The following is a 24,754-nucleotide window of genomic DNA, read 5'->3' as shown; positions in this document are numbered from 1 at the left end:
CTCCGTCTTCCGCCCGAATCTCTCCCAGCATTGACGAGGCATAGCCATTTGCCGAGCTTTCTTCTCCGGACTGCATCCGTTTAGTCTACTAAGAGGCAGCTCAGCGTTCCCAGGGAGACAGATGTCTAGCTTTGCTCTTTCTGTCTGTGTGATGCTGGAGAATCCATGTGCCCTTCTGGGCTTCCGTCTCCATCTGTAAAACAAGGGGCATCAGACAAGATGGGCGGTTCGCATGTGAATGTGCATAAGAGTCTCTCGAGACCCTTGTGGCCAACGGGGAGTCCAAGACGCCCCAACCCTGCAGATTCTGATTCAGCAGGTCTCAGGCACCAGGAATCTGCATTTTGATGGGGGTGGTTCTCGCGGCATGCCTAGGAAACACTGAAGGAGAACATCCCTGAGGCCTTTCTCAGCTGCAGTTTTCAAGAATTACCTTTTTGATTTTTATTTATTTATGTTTTTGAAATGGAGTCTCACTCTGTCACCCAGGCTGGAGTGCAGTGGCACGATTTTGGCTCACTGCAACCTCCACCTCCCGGGTTCAAGTGATTCACCTGCCTCAGCCTCCCGAGTACCTGGGACTATAGGCGCCCGCCATCACGCCGGGCTAGTCTTGTATTTATAGTAGAGACGGGATTTCACCGTGTTAGCCAGGATGGTCTCGATCTCCTGACCTCATGATCCACCCACCTCAGCCTCCCAAAATGCTAGGATTACAGGTGTGAGCCACTGCACCGGCCTGGATTACCTTTAAAAAAAAGGTATGGCCACACCTATAATCCCAGCACTCTGGGAGGCTGAGGCAGGCAGACGACTTGAGCCCAGAAGTTTGAGACCAGTCTGGGCAACATGGCAAAACCCCATCTCTACAAAACTGGGCAGGCACAGTGGCACATGCCTGCACACCCAGCTACCTGGGAGGCTGAGATGGGAGGATCACTTAAGCCCAGGAGGTAAAGGCTGCAGTGAGCCAAGATCATGCCTCTCTACTCTAGCCTGAGCAACAGAGCAAGACCCTCTCTCAAAACAAACAAACAAACAAACAAACAAACAATATATATATATAGTCAACCAGCTGCAGTGGCTCACGCCTGTAATCCCAGCACGTTGGAGGCTGAGGCAGGTGACTCACTCACTTGAGGCTAGGAATTCGACAACAGCCTGGCCAACATGGTGAAACCTTGTCTTGTCTCTACTAAAAATACAAAAATTAGCTGGTCGTGGTGGTACATGCCTGTAATCCCAGCTACTCCAGAGGCTGAGGCAGGAGAATCACTTGAACCTGGGAGGCAGAGGTTGCAGTGAGCCAAGATCACACCAGCCTGGGCGACACAGTGAGACTCTGTCTCACAAATGAATAAATAAATAGTGCTAAAATACACAAAACATGAAATTTGCCCTCTTAAACTTTTTTTTTTTTTTTTGAGACGAAATTTAATTCTTGTTGCCTAGGCTGGAGTGCAGTGGCATGATCTCAGCTCACTGCAACCTCTGCCTCCTGCGTTCAAGCAATTATCCTGTCTCAGCCTCCTAAGTAGCTGGGATTATAGGTATCTGCCACCATGCCCAGCTAATTTTTGTATTTTTAGTAGAGATGGGGTTTCTCCATGTTGGTCAGACTGGTCTTGAACTCCTGACCTCAGTTAATCCATCCGCCTTGGCCTCCCAAAGTGCAGGGATTACAGGCATGAGCCACCACACTCAGCCTTCTCTTAACCATTTTTTTTTTTTTTCTTGAGATGGAATCTTGCTCTGTCACTAGGCTGGAGTGCAATGGCACGATCTCAGCTCACTACAACATCTGACCCCTGGTTCAAGCGATTCTCCTGCCTCAGCCTCCTGAGTAGCTGGGATTACAGGCACACGCCACCACTCCTGGTTCATTTTTGTATATTTTTTTTTCTGTTTTGTTTTGTTTTTTGAGACAGAGTCTCGCTCTGTCGCCCAGGCTGGAGTGCAGTGACACGTTCTGGGCTCACTGCAAGCTCAGCCTCCCAGGTTCACGCCATTCTCCCACCTGAGCCTCCTGAGTAGCTGCGACTACAGGCGCCCGCCACCACCACGCCCAGCTAATTGTTGTACTTTTAGTAGACATGGGATTTCACGGTGTTAGCCAGGATGGTCTAGATCTCCTGACCTCGTGATCCGCCCGCATCGGCCTCCCACAGTGCTGGGATTACAGGTGTGAGCCACTGTGCCCAGCCTTCATTTTTGTATTTTTAATAGAGACAAGGTTTCATCACATTGTTAAGGCCGGTCTTGAACTCCTGACATCAGGTGATCCACCTGCCTCGGCCTCCTAAAGTGCTGGGAATACAGGCGTGAGCCACTGCGCCCGGCCTCCTCTTACCCATTTTTAAGTGTGCTGCTGAGGACAGTACATTTACACTGATGTGCCTTCAATCTTCAGAACTCTGCATCTTGCAAAACAAACTGGATACCCATTAAACAATTCCCTATTTTCCCCTTTCCTCTCAATGATAACCTTCTTTAATTAAAAATTTTTGAGTGGCCAGGTGCGTTGGCTCATACCTGTAATCCCAGCACTTTGGGAGGCCAAGGTAGGCGGATCACCTGAGATCAGGAGACCAGCCTGGCCAACATGGTAAAACCCCATCTCTACCAAAAATACAAAAATTAGCCGGGCATGGTGGCCCACGCCTGTAATCCCAGTTACTCGGGAGACTGAGGCAGGAGAATCGCTTGAACCTGGGAGGTGAAGATTGTAGTGAGCTGAGATCGCACCACTGCACTCCAGCCTGGGCGACAGAGCGAGACTCTGTCTCAAATAAATAAAATAAAATAAAATAATAAAATAAAATAAATTTAAAAATAAAATAAAATAGTGCGAGATGACTGAATATACCAGAGCCAGCACTGAACAGATGAAAGACAACAGTTTAGGCCAGGCACGGTGGCTCGCGCCTGTAATCCCAGCACTTTGGGGGACCAAGGCAGGTGGATCATGAGGTCAGGAGTTCAAGACCAGCCTGGCCAACATGGTGAAACTCCGTCTCTACTAAAAAATACAAAAATTAGCTGGGTGCGGTGGCAGGCGCCTGTAATCCCAGCTACTCAGGAGGCTGAGGCAGGAGAATTGCTTGAACCCGGGAGGCGGAGTTTGCAGTGAGCTGAGATCACGCTGCTGCATTCTGGCCTGGGTGACAGAGCAAGACTCTGCCTCAAAAAAAAAAAAGAAAGACAACAGTTTATTAGTCACACAGACTCACAGGGAAGGTGTCCCCGTATGCCAGGAGGGTCACACAGGGTATTGCACTTGGGAACATTATGAAGCGACAGGGACTATGGGGGGTGGGCTGTGTAGTAACAAGAGGGTGGGGTGCCTCCTGGCTCCTTCAAGAGGATGTTCTTGGCTTTCATGAATCATTTCATGGACTAGCAACCAGCAGGGAGGTGAAAACTTGTCAGAGTGAGGACCAGATGGGGTGCCGCTGGCTCAGCTGATGGGAGAACTTACCAGGGGAAGTCTTTCTCATGGAGTAGGGAATATACCAGGTGAGAGCATAGGAACTCACCCTCAGGACTTTGAGGGCCTTCTGAGGACCAAAGATGCCAAGGAAGGACTCGACGTGTAGAATCTTATGATGTATCCAGACAAAGACCTTTTTGGGGCTGGGCATGATGGCCCACACCAGTATTTCCAACACTTTGAGAGGCCAAGGTTGAAGGACTGCTTGAGGCCAGGAGTTCCAGACCAGCCTGGGTAACATATTGAGACCTAATCTCTACCAAAAAGAAAAAAAAAAATTAAAATATTTTTAAGAGACAGAGTCGCCGGGTGCGGTGGCTCACACATAATCCCAGCACTTTGGGAGGCCGAGGTGGGCGGATCACGACGTCAGGAGTTCGAGACCAGCCTGACCCACATGGTGAAACCCTGTCTCTACTAAAAATACAAAAAAACACAAAATAAATTATCCGGGCATGGTGACGTATGCCTGTAGTCCCAGCTGCTTAGGAGGCTGAGGCAGGAGAATGGCGTGAACCCGGGAGGCGGAGCTTGCAGTGAGCCGAGATAGCGCCACTGCACTCCAGCCTGGGCGACAGAGCGAGACTCCGTCTCAAAAAATAAAATAAAATAAGAAATACAAAAATTAGCCAGGCATTGTGGCACACAACTGTAACGCCAGCTACTCGGGAGACTGAGGCAGGAGAATCGCTTGAATCCGGGAGGTGGAGGTTGTGGTGAGCCGAGATCATACCACTGCACTCCAGCCTGGGCAACAGAGCAAGACTCTGTCTCAAAAAAAAAAAAAAAAAAGACTGATTGGATGGATGGCGGTGCCAATGACCATGAGGGAGACCTAGGAAGGAGGGTGGGCTACAAGGAACAAGGGATGAGCTGTTTCCCACACACGACCTATGCAGTGACTACAGAACATTCTGGGGTGTGGATGAGCAGGGAGTTATGCAGGCATTTTGACGTAATCGCAGTTCATATGATGCAGTGCTACTAGCTAGATGTGTACTAGTTCATCTTGTACAATTTCTTTTCCAGATACCCCACCTGGTGGCCCGTCCTCACTTGGGAACCAGTCAACATGCCTTCTGGAAGTCTCTCCTGTCACTCCAAGGAAAGGTGAGCCTCAAGCCATATACCTACATGTATTCGTCTACACAGAGCAGAAAACCCCATGGAGTGTAGGCCAGGCACAAATGCATGATTGAGGAATTCGTGGGGTGGATTAATGACACCATCAAAGAGGCAGTTTCCTCCTATGTTTCAACTCATCAACCTTTCCATGTCCACATTTTGTGCTGACACTTGTCACCTCGTGGCTGAAAGATGGCTACCAAACCATCTCATACAAGCAAGGGCAACAAGGGAGGCTAAAAGGCCAGGTATGGTGGCTCACGCCTGTAACCCAAGCACTTTGGGAAGCCAAGGCAGGCAGATCACCTGAGGTCAGGAGTTCAAGACCAGCCTGGAAAACATGACAAAACCCTGTCTCTACTAAAAATACAAAATTAGCCAGGTGTGGTGGAGCACATCTGTAGTCCCAGCTATTCAGAGGGTGAGGCAGGAGGATCACTTGAACCTGGAAGGCGGAGGTTGCAGGTCAAGTTGAAGGTGGAAGTCTCGCTCCATTGCCCAGGCTGGAGTGCAGTGGTGTGATCTCGGCTCACTGCAACCTCCACCTCCTGGGTTCAAGCAATTCTCCCGTCTCAGCCTCCCAAGTAGCTGGGACTACAGGCACACACCTTCTTTGAGCCAGATGAGGAGCGCTTTACCTCATGAACTCATCAGAGGTTGCTGATGAGTCCTCCACAAAACTTTCATTCCTCTCCCCTAGATCCCCAGGAAGCCTACAGAGACTATGTCCGCAGGAAATTCCGGCTCATGGAAGACCGCAATGCACGCCTAGGGGAATGTGTCAACCTCAGCCACCGGTACACCCGGCTCCTGCTGGTGAAGGAGCACTCAAACCCCATGCAGGCCCAGCAGCAGCTTCTGGACATAGGCCGGGGACACGCGAGGACCGTGGGACACCAGGCCAGCCCCATCGAAATAGAGACCCTCTTTGAACCAGACGAGGAGCACCCCGAGCCACCGCGCACTGTGGTCATGCAAGGCGTGGCAGGGGTAGGCAAGTCCGTGCTGGCACACAAGATGATGCTGGACTGGGCGGACGGGAGGCTCTTCCAAGGCAGATTTGATTATCTCTTCTACATCAACTGCAGGGAGATGAACCAGAGTGACACGGAATGCAGCATGCAAGACCTCATCTCCGGCTGCTGGCCCGAGCCCAGCGCGCCTCTCCAGGAGCTGGTCCGAGTTCCTGAGCGCCTCCTTTTCATCATCGACGGCTTCGATGAGCTCAAGCCTTCTTTCCACCATCCTCAGGGACCCTGGTGCCTCTGCTGGGAGGAGAAGCGGCCCACGGAGCTGCTTCTTAACAGCTTAATTCGGAAGAAGCTGCTCCCTGAGCTATCTTTGCTTGTCACCACGCGGCCCACGGCTTTGGAGAAGCTCCACCGTCTGCTGGAGCACCCCAGGCACGTGGAGATCCTGGGCTTCTCTGAGGCAGAAAGGAAGGAGTACTTCTACAAGTATTTCCACAACACAGAGCAGGCGGGCCAAGTCTTCAATTATGTGAGGGACAACGAGCCTCTCCTTCACCATGTGCTTTGTCCCCCTGGTGTGCTGGGTGGTGTGTACCTGCCTCCAGCAGCAGCTGGAGGGTGGGGGGCTGTTGAGACAGACACCCAGGACCACCACTGCGGTGTACATGCTCTACCTGCTCAGTCTGATGCAACCCAAGCTCAGGACCTCACGCCTCCAGCCCCTACCCAACCAGAGAGGGTTGTGCTCCTTGGCGGCAGATGGGCTCTGGAATCAGAAAATCCTATTTGAGGAGCAGGACCTTCGGAAGCACGGCCTAGATGGGGCGGATGTCTCTGCCTTCCTCAACATGAACATCTTCCAGAAGGACATTAACTGTGAGAGGTACTACAGCTTCATCCACTTGAGTTTCCAGGAATTCTTTGCAGCTATGTACTATATCCTGGATGACGGAGAGCGTGGGGCAGGCCCAGACCAGGACGTGATCAGGCTGTTGACCGAGTACGCGTTTTCTGAAAGGAGCTTCCTGGCACTCACCATCCGCTTCCTGTTTGGACTCCTGAACGAGGAGACCAGGAGCTACCTGGAGAACAGTCTCTGCTGGAAGGTATCGCCGCACATCAAGAGGGAACTGTTGCAGTGGATCCGAAGCAAAGCTCAGAGCAACGGCTCCACCCTGCAGCAGGGCTCCTTGGAGTTCTTCAGCTGCTTGTATGAGATCCAGGAGGAGGAGTTTATCCAGCAGGCCCTGAGCCACTTCCAGGTAATCGTGGTCAGCAACATCGCCACCAAGATGGAGCACATGGTCTGCTCCTTCTGTGTGAAGAACTGCAGGAGCGCCCAGGTGCTGCACTTGTATGGCGCCACCTACAGCGCTGATGGGGAAGACTGGGCGAGGTGCTCTGCAGGAGCACACACACTGCTGGTGCAGCTGTAAGTATCCCTGGGGCTGCTCAGATTCATGCCTTTTTTTTTTTTTTTTTTTTTTTCTCTGTTGCCCAGGCTGGAGTGCACTGGCGTGACCTCAGCTCACTGCAACCTCCGCCTCCCGGGTTCAAGAGAGTCTCTGTTTCAGCCTCCCAAGTAGCTGGGACTACAGGTGCCACCATGCCTGGCTAATTTTTGTATTTTTAGTAGAGACAGGGTTTGACCATATTGGCCAGGGTGGTCTTGATCTCTTGACCTCATGATCTGCCCACCTTGGCCTCCCAAAGTGCTGGGATTACAGGCATGAGCCACTGCACCCGGCCCATGCTTTTTGTTGTTGTTGTTTTAACAAAGTGTCTCTCGGTGTCCTAGGCTGGAGTGCAGTGGCGCGATCTCAGCTCACTGTAGCCTCTGCCTCCTGGGTTCAAGCGATTCTCCTGCCTCAGCCTCCTGAGTAGCTGGGGTTACAGGTGCCCATCACCATGCCGGGATAATTTTTGTATTTTTAGTAGAGACGGGGTTTCACCACGTTAGCCAGGCTGGTCTTGAACTCCTGATCTCAAGTGATCCATCCGCCTTGGTCTTGAGGTTCATGCTCTTAACCAGTGCCTCTCAGCTAGGGGTGATTTTGCTCTGACATTTGGCCATGTCTGGAGACATGTTTTCTGGTGGTCACAACTGGGAAGCAAGTAACACTACTGACATCTAGTGGGTAAAGGCCAGGAATGCTGCAAACACCCTGCAGTACGCAGGACAGTCCCTCTGGCCCCGAAGTATCAATAGTGCCACAGCAGAGACTAAACAACACCCATTGGGACTAAATTGAGGTTGATGTCCGGGAGAATTTTTTCAATCAACAAATATTACTAAGTTCCTTTTTCTTGACAGAGTCTGGCTCTGTCACCAAGGCTGAAGTGCAGTGGCACGATCTCAGCTCACTGCAACCTCCCCCTTGCATGTCTCAGCCTCCCAAGTAGCCGGGACCACAGGAGTGTGCCACCACACCCAGCTAATTTTTGTATTTTTTAGTAGAGACGGGGTATCACCATGTTGGCCAGGCTGGTCCTGAATTCTTGGCCTCAGCCTCCCAAAATGCTGGGATTATAGGTGTGAGCCACCACACCCAGCCTCTACATCCCTTTTATTTGTGGACCCAACACTGTTCTGTAGACAGAAGACTGTGTGAATAAGCCAGTGCTCCCAAGAGAGCACGCATCCTAATGAGAACGGAGACAGATAATAAAGAAACAAGTAAACCAACTAATTAATGATTAGGAGTTTCAGATAGAGTCAGGTGCAGCCTGGACAACATAATGAGATCCCCATCTCCAAAAATATAAAATAAATTAGCTGGGCATGATGGTGCACACGTGTAGCCCCAGCTTTTCAGGAGGCTGAGGTGGGAGGATTGCTTAAGCCCGGGAGGTCAAGCCTGCAGTGAGCCATGATCTCACCATGCACTCCAACCTAGACAACAGGGCAAGGCCTTCAAAAAAAAAAAGAAGTTAAAAGATAGCATGCTTTGGCTGGACATGGTGGCTCACACCTGTAATCCCAGCACTTTGGGAGGTTGAGGCGGGTGGATCATCTGAGGTCAGGAGTACAAGATCAGCCTGGCCAACACGGTGAAACCCCATCTCTACTAAAAATACAAAATTACCTGGGCGTGGTGGCTCATGCCTGTAATCCCAGCTACTCTGGAGGCTGAGGCAGGAGAATCGCTTGAACCCAGGAGGCGGAGGTTGCGGTGAGCTGAGATGGCGCCATTGCACTCCAGCCTGGCCAACAAGAGCGAAACTCCGTCTCAAAAAAAAAAAAAAGATAGCATGCTTCATAAATGGTAAAATGACATGCAAAGGCCATCGTTGTCGAGCACCCAGTAACACCAGAGAGTGGCCTGTCTTTCCTTCAAGCAGACCAGAGAGGACCGTTCTGCCGGACACCTACAGTGAACATCTGGCAGCGGCCCTATGCACCAATCCGAACCTGAGAGAGCTGGCTCTGTACCGGAAAGCCCTGGGCAGCCGGGGAGTGAAGCTTCTCTGTCAAGGACTCAGACACCCCAGCTGCAAACTTCAGAACCTGAGGTGAGTGCAGGCTGGTCTGGGGGTTTCAGGTGGTCCCCACCGTGGCCTCTCATGGGGCTCGGTCACAAAGGTTCTATCACGGGATGGTGTATGCATTGGCTACGGCTGCCATCAAAAAGTGCCATAAAGCTGGGTGCGGTGGCTCATGCCTGTAATCTCAGCATGTTGATAGGTCAAGGTGGGCAGATCACTTGAGGTCAGGAGTTTGAGACCAGCCTGGCCAACATGGCAAAATGCCATCTCTACGAAAAATACAAAAATTAGGAGGGCTGTCATCCCAGCTGCTTGGGAGGCTGAGGCGGGAGAATCACTTGAACCTGGGAGGCGGAGGTTGCAGTGAGCCGGGATCGTGCCACTGCACTCCAGCCTGGCTGATATGGTGAGACTCCGTCTCAGGGGAAGAAAAAAAAGTTCCAAAGACTGGGTGGCTTCACCCCATAAATGTATTTTCTCAAGGCAGGTTGTGGGGGTGCTGGAAGTCCAAGACCAAGCTGTGGGTAGGTTAAGTTCTTCTGAGGCCTCTGTCCTGGGTCTGCAGATCACTGCCTTCTGTCTTCACGTGGTCATCCCGCTGTGTGGGTCTCCATATCTTTTTTTTTTTTTAGTTTTTGAGACACTGATATGCTCTGTCACCCAGGCTGGAGTGCAGTGGCACAATCATGGCTCACTGTAACCCCAAACTTTTGGACTCAAGTGATCCTCTTGCCCCAGCATCACGATAGCTGGGAAAACAAGCGTGTGCAACCACACCCAGCTAATTTTTGTATTTTTTTGGAGGGATGGGGTTTCACCATGTTGCCCTCACTGGTCTCAAACTCCTGGCCTCAAGTGATCCTCCCTCCTCAGCCTCTTTAACTGTTGAGATTACAGGTGTGAGTCACTGTGCCTAGCCAATTTTTTTTTTATCTTTTAGTTTTTGAGATAGTCTTGCTCTGTAGCCTGGGCTGGAGTGACATGATCTCGACTCACTGCAACCTCCACTTCCCAGGTTCAAGCAATTCTCCTGCCTCAGCCTCCTGAGTAACTGGGACTACAGGGGTGCACCAGCACACCCAGCTAATTTTAGGGTTTTTAGTAGAGATAGGGTTTCACTGCATTGGCCAGGCTGGTCATAAACTCCTGAACTCAGGTAGTCTACCCACCTCGGCCTCCCAAAGTGCTGGGATTACAGGCTTGAGCCACCGTGCCCAGCCGACCTTGAATTTCTTTAAGGGCAACCTTTGTGAGTGTATTTGACTACAAAGCAACAAAACATTTTATATTATTCTTGTTGCTTCCCATGACAGGTAAAATTTATCATATACAATATGATCTTTTGGGCCGGGCGCGGTGGCTCAAGCCTGTAATCCCAGCACTTTGGGAGGCCGAGACGGGTGGATCACGAGGTCAGGAGATCGAGACCATCCTGGTTAACCCAGTGAAACCCCGTCTCTACTAAAAAATACAAAAACATTAGCCGGGTGAGGTGACGGGCGCCTGTAGTCCCAGCTACTCGGGAGGCTGAGGCAGCAGAATGGCATAAACCCGGGAGGTGGAGCTTGCAGTGAGCTGAGATCCGGCCACTGCACTCCAGCCTGGGTGGCTGAGCAACTCTGTCTCAGGGGGGAAAAAAAAAAGCAAAAGAAAATAATCCACAAAACTGGTGCAAAGGAAATGACCAGCTCTTTCCTCCTCTTTTCCACCCCAGCCTGAAGAGGTGCCGCATCTCCAGCTCAGCCTGTGAGGACCTCTCTGCAGCTCTCATAGCCAATAGGAATTTAACAAGGATGGATCTCAGTGGCAATGGTGTTGGATTCCCAGGCATGACGCTGCTTTGTGAGGGCCTGCGGCATCCCCAATGCAGGCTGCAGATGATTCAGTGAGTCTCTATCCCCGGGAGCAACTTCTTAAGCTCATTGTCTCCTGAGGCATGAAATACCACACAATGCTGGTAATCCTCAAATCTCCACCTTTAAATCAGGGCTGGCCCTTAACCCCATGACCTAAGACCCTGGCCCTGGACTCTAGGCTCTTTAGAGGACCTCCTTCTGCCCTCCTCTGACTCCATACTCAATTCCACATGAGGAAGAGTCCCTGGGGCCATCCCCCACCTTTTCTTTTTCTCCCCGGAGATGGGGTCTTGCTATGTCGCCCAGGCTGGAGTGCAGTGGCGTGATCTCAGTTCACTGCAACCTCCACCTCCTGGGTTCAAGTCATTCTCCTGCCTCAGCCTCCCAAGTAGCTGAGATTACAGGCACCCACCACCATACCCAGCTAACATTTTTGTATTTTTAGTAGAGATGGGGTTTCTCCATGTTGACCAGGCTGGTCTTGAACTCCTGACTTCAAATGATCCACCGATCTTAGCCTCCCAAAATGCTGGAATTACAGGCGTGAGCCACTGCACCCGACCTACAATTTTTTTTTTTTTAAATCAGCCAGGTATAGGCTAGGAGGAGTGGTTCACGCCTGTAATCCCAGCACTTTGGGAGGCCAAGGTGGGTAGATCACCTGAGGTCAGGAGCTCGAGACCAGCCTGGCCAACATGGTGAAACCCCATCTCTACTAAAAATGCAAAAATTAGCTGGGTGTAGTGGCGGGCACCTGTAGTCCAGCCTGTAATCCCAGCTACTCGAGAGACTGAGGTATGAGAATCACTTGAACCCAGGAGGTGGAAGTTGCAGTGAGAAAATATCACGCCACTGTACTCCAGCCTGGGTGACAGAGCGAGACTCCACCTCAAAAACAAAACAAAACAAAACAAATTAGGCAGGTATGCTGGTGCACACATGTATGCCAGTTACTCAGGAGGCTGAGGCAGGAGGATCACATGAGCACGGAGGTCGAGGCTTCACTGAGTTGATATCACGCCGCTGAACTTCACCCTGGGTGACAGAGCAAGAACCTTTTCCTAAATAATAAGATAAACAGGCTGGGGCATGAGTGATCAGGACACAGAAAAGCAAGATGGCGCCCCCTTCAACCTCTCTTTCCTCCCAAGGTTGAGGAAGTGTCAGCTGGAGTCCGGGGCTTGTCAAGAGTTGGCTTCTGTGCTCAGCACCAACCCACATCTGGTTGAGTTGGACCTGACAGGAAATGCACTGGAGAATTTGGGCCTGAGGTTACTGTGCCAGGGACTGAGGCACCCAGTCTGCAGACTACGGACTTTGTGGTGAGTTCTTCCTGGGGTCAAGTATAATAAAATGGAAAATCTCTTCATATTGAATTATACATGGCTGTATAAAAATGCATCCACAGGTCGGGTGCAGCAGCTTACACCTGTCATCCCAGCACTTTGGGAGGCCGAAGAGGGCAGATCATCTGAGGTCAGGAGTTTGAGACCAGCCTGGCCAACATGGTGAAACCCCGTCTCTACTAAAGATATAAAAATTAGCCAGGTGTGGTGGCACATGCCTGTAATCACAGCTACTCAGGGGGCTGAGGCAAGAGAATCACTTGAAGCTGGGAGGCAGAAGTTGCAGTGAGCCAATATCACGCCACTGCACTCCAGCCATGGTGACAGAGTGAGACTCCATCTCAAAAAACAAAGTAGAATGGTAGCTGCCAGGGCCTAGAAGAGGAGGAAATGGGGGGTTACCATTTAACTGGAACACAGGTTCCATTTGGGAAGATGAAGAAGTTCCAGAGATGGGCCGGGTGTGGTGGCTCACACCTGTAATCCCAGCACTTTGGGAGGCCAAGGTGGGCGGATCACCTGAGGTCTGGAGTTTGAGACCAGCTTGACCAACACAGAGAAGCCCGGTCTCTACTAAAAATACAAAATTAGCTGGGTGTGGTGGTGTATGCCTGTAATCCCAGCTACTGGGGAGGCTGAGGCAGGAGAATCGCTTGAACCTGGGAGGTGGAGGTTGCGGTGAGCCAACATCGTGCCATTGCACTCCAGTCTGGGCAACAAAAGCGAAACTCCGTCTCCAAAAAACAAAGAAAGAAAAAGTTCCAGAGATGGATGGCAGTGATGGTTGCCCAATACCATGAAAGTGCTTCGTGCCAATGAGGCACAGTCAGCCCTCTGTGTCCATGGGTTCTGCATTCGTGAATTTCGTCAACCGTGGATCAAAACTATTCAGAAGGGCTGGGCGCGGTGGCTCACGCCTGTAATCACAACCCTCTGCAATGGCTTGAGCACAGGAGCTCAGGAGCAGCCTGGGAACCAGTGAGACTTCATCTCTACAAAAACTAAACATAATTAGCTGGGGTGGGTGGTATGTGCCTGGAGTCCCGGGTATTCAGGAGCCTTGGAGGCCAAGGCTGCAGTGAGCTGTGATCAAGGCACTCTACCCCAGCCTGGGTGACAGGGTGAGACCCTGTCTCAAAAAATATATAATAAAATAAAAAGTAAATGTAATTGTGGTCAAATACACGCAACATAAAATGTACCATCTTCCCCAGTTGTGTTTCTTGTTCTGCCCCAGTCTGATTTGCAAGAACCATCTTGAACTTTTTTTTTTTTTTTGAGACAGGGTCTCTCTCATTGACTCACAAAAGCTTGAGTGCAATGGTGTGATATCAACTTTCTGAAGCCTTGACTTCTGGGGCTCAAGCGATCCTCCTGCCTCAGCCTCCCAAGTAGCTGGGACTACAGGTGTGTGCTACCACGCCAAGCTAATTTTTCTTTTTTTTCCTTTTCTTTTTTTATTTATTATTTTTTTTTTTGAGACGGAGTCTCGCTCTGTCGCCCAGGCTGGAGTGCAGTGGCCGGATCTCAGCTCACTGCAAGCTCTGCCTCCCGGGTTTACGCCATTCTCCTGCCTCAGCCTCCCGAGTAGCTGGGACTACAGGCGTCCGCCACCTCGCCCAGCTAGATTTTTGTATTTTTTAGTAGAGACGAGGTTTCACTGTGTTAGCCAGGATGGTCTTGATCTCCCAACCTCGTGATCCGCCCGTCTCAGCCTCCCGAAGTGCTGGGATTACAGGCTTGAGCCACCGCGCCCGGCCTTTCGTTTTATTTTTTAAATAGAGACAGGGTTTCGCCATATTGGCCATGTTGACCAGGCTGGTCTGGAACTCCTGGGATCAACCAGTCCTCCCGCCTCAGCCTCCCAAAGTGCTGGGATTACAGGTGTGAGCCACCACCATGGCACCCAGCCAGCACTTATTATTTATTACTTTTTTTTTTTTTGAGACAGAGTCTCGCCCCGTGGCCCAGGCTGGAGTACAGTGACTCTCCATCTCAGCTCACTGCAATCTCCACCTCCCAGGTTCAACGATTCTTGTGCCTCAGCCTCCCAAGTAGCTAGGATTACAGGTGCCTGTCACCACGCCAGCCAATTGTTGTATTTTCAGTAGAGACAGGGCTTCACCATGTTGGTCAGACTGGTCTCGAACTTCTGACCTCAGGTGATTCACCCACCTCGACCTCCCCAAATGCTGGGGGTTTATTTTCATCCCCCCCTGGGGGGCCCCTTTTTTCCCTTTTTTTTTTTTTTTTTTTCTCTTTAAGAAAAAGTCTCGCTCTGTCACCCAGGCTAGGCTGGAGTGCAATGGCGCAATCTCAGCTCACTGCAACCTTCACCTCCCAGGTTCAAGCAATTCTCCTGCCTCAGCCTCCCAAGTAGCTGGGATTACAGGCACTCACCACCACACCCCGCTAGTTTTTTTGCATTTTTAGTAGAGATGGGGTTTCACCGTGTTGGCCAGGCTGTCTCAAACTCCTGACCTCAGGTGATCCACCCACCTTGGCCGCCCAAAGTGCTAGGATTACAGGTTTTCTGTTTATTTTCAGTTTTTTTTTTTTTTGACGGAGTCTCGCTCTGTCGCCCAGGCTGGAGTGCTGTGGCGTGATCTCGGCTCGCTGCAACCTCTGCCCCCTGGGTTCACGCCATTCTCCTGCCTCAGCCTCCAGAGTAGCTGGGACTACAGGCGCCCACTACCATGCCCGGCTAATTTTTTTTTTTGTATTTTTAGTAGAGACGGGGTTTCACCGTGTTAGCCAGAATGGTCTCAATTTCCTGACCTCGTGATCCGTCCGCCTCCCAAAGTGCTGGGATTACAGGTGTGCGCTACCACGCCCAGCCGGAGTCTATTTATTTTTAATAGTAGGCATCCTAATGGGTATGAGATGCTATCTCGCGGTTTTGATTTGTATTTCCCCAGTGATTACTGAGATGGAGCATCTTTTCAGGTGCTTGTTGGCCATTTGTACACCTTCCTTGAAGAAGTGTGTATTCAAGCCTTTTGCTCATTTATTTTTATTTATTTATTTATGTATTTATTTATTTTTGAGATGGAGTTTCACTCTTGTTGCCCAGGCTGGAGTGCAATGGCACGATCTCAGCTCATGGCAACCTCTGCCTCCCAGGTTCAAGTGATTCTCCTGCCTCAGCCTCCCGAGTAGCTGGGATGACAGGCATGTGCCACCACGCCCAGCTAATTTTCTGTATTTTTAGTAAAGACTGGGTTTCACCGTGTTAGCCAGAATGGTCTCGATCTCCCAACCTCAGGTGACCCACCTGCCTTGGCCTCCCAAAGTGCTGGGATTACAGGCGTGAGCCACTGTGCCTGGCCTAATTTTGTATTTTTAGTAGAGACAGGGTTTTTCCATGTTGCTCAGGCTGGTCTTGAACTCCTGACCTCAGGTGATCTGCCCTCCTCGGCCTCCCAAAGTGCTGGGATTATAGGCGTGAGCCACCACGCCCGGCCCTTTTGCCCATTTTTAAATTGGGTTGTCTGAAAATGCGTTACTGTTAAGACCGGGGGCTTGGGCTCAGTGGTTCACGCCTGTAATCCCAGTCCTTTGAGAGGCTGAGGCAGGCGTGTCACCCAAGGTCAGGAGTTCGAGACCACCCTGGCCAACATGGTGAGAAACCCTGTCTCTAGTAAAAGTCCAAAAACTAGCCAGGCGTGATGCCACGCTCCTGTAGTCCCAGCTATTTGGGAGGCTGAGGCAGGAGAATCACTTGAACATGGGAGGTGGAGGTTGCAGTGAGCTGACACTGCACCACTGCACTCCAGCCTGGGCGGCAGAGTGAGACTCTGTCTCAAAAGAAAAAAAAGCAAGCAAGGCTCCATAATGCTTGTTGAATTGGACTTTGTGCAGGCTGAAGATCTGCCACCTCACTGCTGCCGCCTGTGAAGAGCTGGCCTCAACTCTCAGTGTGAACCATAGCCTGAGAGAGTTGGACCTGAGCCTGAATGAGCTGGGGGACCCCGGGGTGCTGCTGCTGTGTAAGAGCCTCAGGCATCCCACGTGCAAGCTACAGACCCTCCGGTGAGTCCCGTTTTGCTCACCACGCTAGGAGTCCCAATGCAAGAACGCAGCTCTCTCACCTGGGATCACGGAGGCCAGGTTGCCTCTGCTCCTAAACTCTAGCTACTACATCAGCCTTTTTTTTTTTTTTTTTTGGAGACAGAGTTTCACTTTGTCACCCAGGCTGGAGAGAGCAGTGGCGCGATCATGGCTCACTGCAACGTCTACCTCCCAGGTTCAAGCAATTCTCCTGCCTCGGCCTCCCAAGTAGCTGAGATTATAGGCGCCCGCCACCACGCCCAGCTAGTTTTTTGTATTTTTAGTAGAGATGCGGTTTCATCGTGTTAGCCAGGATGGTCTCGATCTCCTGACCTCATGATCTGCCCGCCTTGGCCTCCCAAAGTGCTGGGATTACAGGCATGAGCCACTGCACCCAGCCTACATTAGCCTTTTTAAAAGGATTTTTCTGGCCAGGCACGGTGGCTGACACCTGTTAATTCCAGCACTTTGAAAGGTCAAGGCAGGAGGATCACCTGAGGTCAGGAGTTCGAGACCAGCCTGACCAACATGGTGAAACAGCCTGTCTCTACTAAAAAGAGAAAATTAGCCAGGCATGGTGGTGCATGCCTATAATCCCAGCTACTCGGGAGGCTGAGACAGGAGAATCACTTGAATCCAGGAGGTGGAGGTTGTGGTGCACCGAGATCGTGTCATTGCACTCCAGCCTGGGCAACAAGAGCAAAATTCCGTCTCAAAAAAAAAAGGGATTTTTCTGACACACGGCCTTTTGCACAAGCAATTCTTGTTCCCTGGCATGACTTCTGCTCTCCGTCCCCTCTTTGCCCAGAAAAGTTCAATTTTTCTTCTGAACACTCTTTACTTTGTATTTCTTTGAGACAGAGTCTTGCTCTGTCGCCAGTGCTGGAGTGAAGAGGTGTGATCATATTTCACTGTACCCTCGACCTCCTGGGCTGAAGCCATCTTCCTATCTCAGGCTCCTGAGTAGCTGGGACTGCAGGCACACGCCACCACACCTGGCCAATTTTTACTTTTCTTTTGAGACGGAGTCTTGCTCTGTCACCCAGGCTGGAGTGCAGTGGCGCCATCTCGACTCACTGCAAGCTCCAACTCCCAGGTTCATGCCATTCTCCTTCCTCAGCCTCTTGAGTAGCTGGGACTACAGGTGCCCACCACCATGCCCGGCTAATTTTTGTATTTTTAGTAGACGGGGTTTCACCATGTTAGCCAGGATGGTCTTGATCTCCTGACCTCGTGATCTGCCTGCCTCGGCCTCCCAAAGTGCTGGGATTACAGGTGTGAGCTACCGTGCCCAGCCAATTTTTACTTATTTTTTGTAGGGACAAGGTCTCGATTTGTTGCCTAGGCTGGTGTCAAACTCTTGGCCTTAGGAGATCCTCTGGCTTTGGCCTCCCAAAGTGCTGGGATTACAGGTGTGACCCATTACACCCAACTGGACACCTTTTCTAATCCCTAGCTAAGATCTGGGTTCCTAGATTTATGATCCTACATGACCTCATACTTCCCCTCAGCATCATTTATTGAAATTTGAAGGCTGGGTGAGGTGGCTCATGCCTGTAACCTCAGCACATTGGGAGGCCAAGGTGGAAGGATGGCCTGAGGTCAGGAGTTCAAGACTAGCCTGGCCAACATGGTGAAACCCCGTCTCTACTAAAAATATAAAAATTAGCCAGACGTGGTGGCAGTCGCCTGATGTCCAGGTACCCAGGAGGCTTAGGCAGAAGAATTGCTTGAATCCGGGAGTCAGAGGTTGCAGTGAGCTCAGATTGTGCCACTGCACTCCAGCCTGGGCAACAGAGCGAGACTCCATCTCAAAAAAAAAAAAACATTTGTAATCCGTGTATATGTGTGTGTGGTGGCATTCCACAAGTGTAGGAGCTATGCCCACTGTATCTCCCAGTGACTAGTACAAGACGTGGGTAGAGGTGCTAAAAAATACACATTTTGTGTATTTTTTTTATTAAGGCACCAGCAAAAAACAACATCAACAAAAAAATCACACACATGGCTGGGTGCAGTGGCTCATGCCTGTAATCCCAGCACTTTGGGAGGCCAAGGTGGGAGGATGACCTGAGGTCAGGAGTTCAAGACCAGCCTGGCCAACATGGTGAAACCCCGTCTCTACTAAACATATAAAAATTAGCCAGGCATGGTGGCAGATGCCTGATGTCCAGGTACCCAGGAGGCTGAGGCAGAAGAATTGCTTGAACCTGGAAGCCAGAGGTTGCAGTGAGCTGAGATTGTGCCACTGCACTCCAGCCTGGATGACAAGAGTGAGACTCCATCTCAAAAAAAAAAAAAAAAAATTGTCATTCGTGTATATGTGTGTGTGGTGGCATCCACAAGTGTAGGAGCTATGCCCACTGTATCTCCTAGTGACTAGTACAAGACGTGGGTAGAGATTCTCAAAAATACACATTTTGTGTATTTTTTTTATCAAGGCACCAGCAAAAAACAACAAAAAAAAATCACACATGCGTCTGGGCACGGTGGCTCATGCCTGTAATCCCAGCACTTTGGGAGGCTGAGGAGGGCGGATCACGAGGTCAAGCGTTCGAGACCATCCTGGCCAACATGGTGAAACCCCATCTCTACTAAAAATACAAAAATTAGCTGGGCATGGTGGTATGCGCCTGTAGTCGCAGCTACTCAGAAGGCTGAGGCAGGAGAATCACTAGAACACAGGAGGCGGAGGTTGCAGCGAGCCGAGATCGTGCCACTGCACTCCAGCCTGGGCGATATTGCGAGATTCTGTCTCAAAGAAAAAAAAAAAAAAAAAAACATTGTACATGGGAGGCTGAGGCGGGTGGATCACCTGAGGTCAGGAGTTTGAAACCAGCCTGACCAACATGGTGAAACCCCGCTTCTACTAAAAATACAAAAATTAGCCGGGCATGTTGCCACATGCGTGTAATCCCATCTACTTGGGAGACTGAGACAGGAGAATCGCTTGAGCTTGGGAGGTAAAGGTTGCAGTGAGCCGAGATTGCACCACTGCACTCCAGCCTGGGCAACAAGAGGGAAACTCCATCGCAAAAAGAAAAAAAAAAAACTTTTTTTGTACAAACAAGTTGTCGGTTGTCCAGACTGGTCACAAACTCCTGACCTCAAAGAATCCTCCAGCCTCAGCCTCCCAAGATGCTGGGATGACAGGCATGAGCCAGGGCACCTGGCCTGATTCTTAGTTGTTTCCTTCTGTTCTTTTATTCCTCCCTTCCTCTCGTCTTCCTACTTCTGTCTTCTTTTTCGTCTCTCAAGGGTAGAGATTGAGTCTGTCCCTCTGTCTGCAACCAGCACAGGGCTTGACACAGAGTCCTCCCAGCAGATGTTAGCAGGAGGAATGCCTCCTGCTCTGCCCTAGCATCTGTCTTTGCAGGTTGGGCATCTGCCGGCTGAGCTCTGCCGCCTGCGAGGGTCTTTCTGCAGTGCTCCAGGCCAACCACCACCTCCGGGAGCTGGACTTGAGTTTCAACGATCTGGGAGACTGGGGCCTGTGGTTGCTGGCTGAGGGGCTGCGACATCCCACCTGCAGGCTCCAGAAACTGTGGTGAGCACTGGGGAGGGACGGGGTGGCGGTGGTCACATTTGCACAGTGGAAGCGCTTTCTTATCCTTCATTTTTCTATTTATGAACTATCCTGCTTCACTACAAAAGATTCAGGTAGCAAGAAGAGAGGTGGAATGAAAAGACAGGAAGTTTCTCTGAACTTATTCTGATTTGGGGGTGCTGCCAGACTTAAAATGGAAAAAAATTTAAGGCTGGGAGCAGTGGCGCACGCCTGTAATCCCAGCACTTTGGGAAGCCGAGGTGGGTAGATCACCTGAGGTCGGGAGTTCGAGACCAGCCTAACATGGTGAAACCCTGTCTCTACTAAATACAAAAAAAAAAAAAAAGCCGAGCCTGGTGGCACACGCCTGTAATCCGAGCTACTTGGGAGGCTGAGACGGGAGAATCACTAGTACCTGGGAGGTAGAGGTTGCAGTGAGCAGAGATCATGCCATTGCACTCAAGCCTGGGCAACAAGAGTGAAACTCTGTCTCAAAAATAAAATAAAATTTAAAAATTAAAAAAAAAGACCGGGCACGGTAGCTTAACAGCTGTAATCCCAGCACTTTGGGAGGCCCAGGCGGGTGGATCACCTGAGGTTGGGAGTTCAAGACCAGCCTGGCCAACACGGTGAAACACCATCTCTACAAAAATACAAAAATTCACTGGGCATGGTGGCACATGCCTGTAATCCCAGCTACTTGGGAGGCTGAGGCAGGACAATGACTTGAACCTAGGAGGCGAGATTACAGTAAGCCAAGATCGCACCACTGCACTCCAGCCTGGGAGACAGAGCAAGACTCTGTCTCAAAAATAATAATTCAGGCCAGGCGTGGTGGCTCATGCCTATAATCCCAGCACTTTGGGAAGCCAAGGTGGGCGGAATAGCTTGAACCCGGGAGGCGGAGGTTGCAGTGAGCCGAGATCGCGCCACTGCATTCCAGCCTGGGCAACAGAGTGAGGCTCTGTCTCAAACAAAACAAAAATAAAAGGATATTTTTGGATAAATAAAAGGAGTAGCATGCCTATAATCCCAGCTACTCGGGAGGCTGAGGCAGGAGAATCACTTGAACCTGGGAGGCGGAGGTTGCAGTGAGCTGAAATCTCACCACTGTACTCCAGCCTGGGCGACAGGGCTAGACTCTGACTCCAAACAACATAAGTAGCACCTGATGTTTACCTTCACCGACTCCTTATCTTCACCAGGCTGGATAGCTGTGGCCTCACGGCCAAGGCTTGTAGGAATCTTTACTTCACCCTGGGCATCAACCAGACCTTGACGGAGCTTTATCTGACCCACAACGCCCTAGGGGACACAGGTGTCCGACTGCTCTGCAAGCGGCTGAACCATCCTGGCTGCAAGCTCCGAGTTCTCTGGTGAGGGATGATGACCAGTTCTTTCTGGAGGAGGCTGGACATTGGGCTGGGAGCATGAGGGTAGATAAGCTGGATGGACAAATACTTTCCGCACTGGTGTGTGCAATTAGGGGGCACACAGATGAGGCCAAATAGGACCTATGTCGTCTACCGGCTGTGAGACCTTGGATGATTTCCTTTTCTGTCGAAGGGGACCATTGTGGCTTGTCGATTGCATTGGAGGTCACTGTAATTCCAGTGAGAATCTAGAATTACTCTGCCTGGGTTCAAATTCCAATTGCTTTTTTTTTTTTTGGATGGGATCTTGCTGTCACCCAGGCTGGAGTTTCAGTGATGCAATCAAAGTTTAGGCTGGGTACAGGGGATGGCGCCTGTAATCCCAGTACTTTGTTTTTTTTTTTTTTTTTTTGAGACGGAGTCCCGCTCTGTCGCCAAGGCTGGAGTGCAGTGGCCGGATCTCAGCTCACTGCAAGCTCCGCCTCCCGGGTTTACACCATTCTCCTGCCTCAGCCTCCCGAGTAGCTGGGACTACAGGCGCCCGCCACCTCGCCTGGCTAGTTTTTTGTATTTTTTAGTAGAGATGGGGTTTCACCGTGTTAGCCAGGATGGTCTCGATCTCCTGACCTCGTGATCCGCCCGTCTCGGCCTCCCAAAGTGCTGGGATTACAGGCTTGAGCCACCGTGCCCGGCCAATCCCCAGTACTTTGACAGGCTGATGTGGGAAAATTGCTTGAGCTCAGGAATTTGAGACCAGCCTGGGCAACATGGCAAAATCCCCCTCTACACACACACACACACACACACACACACACACACACACACACAGCAGGTGTGGTGGCACACACCTCTAGTCCCAGCTACTCAGCGGGCTGAGGTGGGAGGACTGTTTGAGCCCAGGAGTTCGAGGTTGCAGCAAGCCATGATTACGCCACTGCACTCCAGCCTGGGTGACCACGCAAGCACTTGTCTCAAGAAAAAATAGGTTGGCCGGGCGCGGTGGCTCACGCCTGCAATCCCAGCACTTTGAGAGGCTGAGGTGGGAGGATCATGCGGTCAATCGAACAAGACCATCCTGGCCAACATGGTGAAACCCCGTCTCTACTAAAAATACAAAAATTAGCTGGGCATGGTGGCGTGTGCCCGTAATCCCAGCTACTCAGGAGGCTGAGGCAGGAGAATCGCTTGAACCTAGGACGCAGAGGTTGCAGTGAGCCGAGATCGTGCTACTGCACTCTGGCCTGACGACAGAGTGAGACCCTGTCTCAAAAAAAAAAAAGAAAGAAAACAAGAAAAAAAAGGCCAAGGCAGGCAAATCACTTGAGGCCAGGAGTTCAAGACCAGCCTGACCAACATAGTGAAACCACATCTTTACTATAAATACAAAAACTTACAGCTGGGAGAGGGTGGCTGTATACAAAAATTACCCAGGCGTGGTGGCACGCGCCTGTAATCCCAGCTACTTGGGAGGCTGAGGCAGGAGAATCGCTTGAAGCTGGGAGGCGGAGGTTGCAGTGAGCCGAGATCATGCCACTGCACTCCAGCCTGGGCAACAGAGCAAGACTCCATCTCGGAGAAAGAAAAAAAAATGGAGAACATAGTTCTATCTTCATAAGGCTATGATAAATTATGAGTTGGCCAGGTGTGGTGGCTCACACCTGTAATCCAGCACTTTGGGAGGCCAAGATAAGCAGATCACTTGAGGTCAGGAGTTCCAGACCAGCCTGGCCAAAGTGGTGAATCCCTGTCTCTGCTAAAAATACAAAAATTAGCTGGGCATGACAGCACGCACCTCTAGTCCCAGCTACTAGGGAGGCTGAGGTGGGAGGATCACTTGAACATGGGAGGTGGAGGTTGCAGTGAGCCGAGATTGCACCGCCCCACTCCAGCCTGGGTGACAGAGCGAGACTCAGTCTCAAAAAAAAAAAAAAAAAAAAAATTATAGCTGGGTGCAGTGGCTCACGCCTGTAATCCCAGCACTTTGGGAGGCCGAGGCAGGGAGATCACAAGGTCAGGAGATCAAGACCATCCTGGCTTACACGGTGAAACCCCATCTCTACTAAAAATACAAAAAATTAGCCGGGAGTGGTGGTGGGAGCCTGTGGTCCCAGCTACTGGGGAGGCTGAGGCAGGAGAATGGCGTGAACTAAGGAGGCGAAACTTGCAGGGAGCCGAAATGGTGCCACTGCACTCCAGCCTGGGCAACAGAGAGAGACTCTATCTCCAAAGTAAAAAAAAAAAAAAAAAAAAAAACAAACAAATTATGCAAGTTAACACAGTTTGGGGACTTGTGTGTAGCATGCAGTAAGCCTACTTTCCAGCAGCGTTGGGTGGAATTTCTGGAGGATCATGGAATGGTCTTACCACGGTAGTGCACAATAGATACTTAAAGCTTATTAATTGAATGCCACAGTCGTGGGCTGGAATAATATCAACTCTTGTGTCCACAGGTTATTTGGGATGGATCTGAATAAAATGACCCACAGTAGGTTGGCAGCGCTTCGAGTCACAAAACCTTATTTGGACATTGGCTGCTGAATGGTTCTGTCTGCTGGTTCTCCCCCTGAGATCTGGACGGACGAAGACGGGAGGGTGCTCGTCACCCCCCACAGCACAATGATCAGGCTCCTTCCTAGAGACAGACTCATGCAGATTAAGATCAAAAGTCCCTCTGCCTGAGATCAAATTAATGTTTGACGGAGCTGGCCGGGCGCGGTGGTTCATGTCTGTAATCCCAGCACTTTGGGAGGCCAAGGTGGGCGGATCACGAGGTCAGGAGATCGAGACCATCCTGGCTAACACGGTGAAACCTCGTCTCTCCTAAAAACTATGAAAAATCAGCCAGGCGTGGTGGCGGGCGCCTGTAGTCCCAGCTACTAGGGAGGCTGAGGCAGGAGAATGGCATGAACCTGGGAGGCGGAGCTTGCAGTGAGCTGAGATCTGGCCACTGCACTCCAGCCTGGGTGACAGAGGGAGACTCCGTCTCAAAAAAAAAAAAAAGGCAAAAGTCCCTCTGCTTGGGATCAAATTAATGTTTGACGGAGCTGGCCAGACACAGTGGCTCATGTCTGTAATCCCAGCACCCAGCACTTTGGGAGGCCGAGGCAGGTGGATCATGAGGTCAGGAGTTCAAGATCAGCCTGGCCAAGATGGTGAAACCCCGTCTCTACTAAAAATAAAAAAAATTAGCCAGGTGTGGTGGTGGGCACCTGTAGTCCCAGCTACTCAGGAGGCTGAGGCAGGAGAATCGCTTGAACCCGGGAGGTGGAGGCTACAGTGAACCGAGATCGTGCCACTGCACTCCAGCCTGGGTGACAGTGGGACTCCATCTCAAAAAAAGAGAAAAGTTTGACGGAGCTTTAAGGGATGACTAGCTGTGAGAGGTTTGATGGCCCCAACAGGAGGGGTAAAAGCCCAACAGGGGGCCAGGTGTGGTGGTTCATGCCTGTAACCCCTGTACTTTTGAAGGCGGAGGCAAGATGGCTGCTTAAGTCCAGGAGTTCGAGACCA

At 50.9% G+C, this 24,754-nt stretch overlaps 1 protein-coding gene across 1 annotated transcript in view; it reads left to right on the top strand.

Moving 5' to 3' along the window:
• Positions 1–24,090, top strand: part of NLRP12 (NLR family pyrin domain containing 12) — a 28,766-nt gene extending 4,676 nt beyond the window's left edge. Inside the window, 10 exon segments of the mRNA XM_026457544.2 lie at positions 4,520–4,600; positions 5,316–6,136; positions 6,138–7,018; positions 8,929–9,099; positions 10,787–10,957; positions 12,080–12,250; positions 16,136–16,306; positions 19,701–19,871; positions 21,077–21,247; positions 23,695–24,090. Of these exon segments, the coding sequence (XP_026313329.1) occupies positions 4,520–4,600; positions 5,316–6,136; positions 6,138–7,018; positions 8,929–9,099; positions 10,787–10,957; positions 12,080–12,250; positions 16,136–16,306; positions 19,701–19,871; positions 21,077–21,247; positions 23,695–23,782 (2,897 nt within the window). The 3' untranslated portion in view covers positions 23,783–24,090.
• Positions 24,091–24,754: the final 664 nt, after the last annotated feature.

Source organism: Piliocolobus tephrosceles, chromosome 21 (genome assembly GCF_002776525.5).
Source record: "Piliocolobus tephrosceles isolate RC106 chromosome 21, ASM277652v3, whole genome shotgun sequence".
NCBI lineage: Eukaryota > Metazoa > Chordata > Mammalia > Primates > Cercopithecidae > Piliocolobus > Piliocolobus tephrosceles.
Note: the sequence above shows the minus strand (reverse complement) of the source record. Positions and strands in the feature narration are given on the sequence as shown.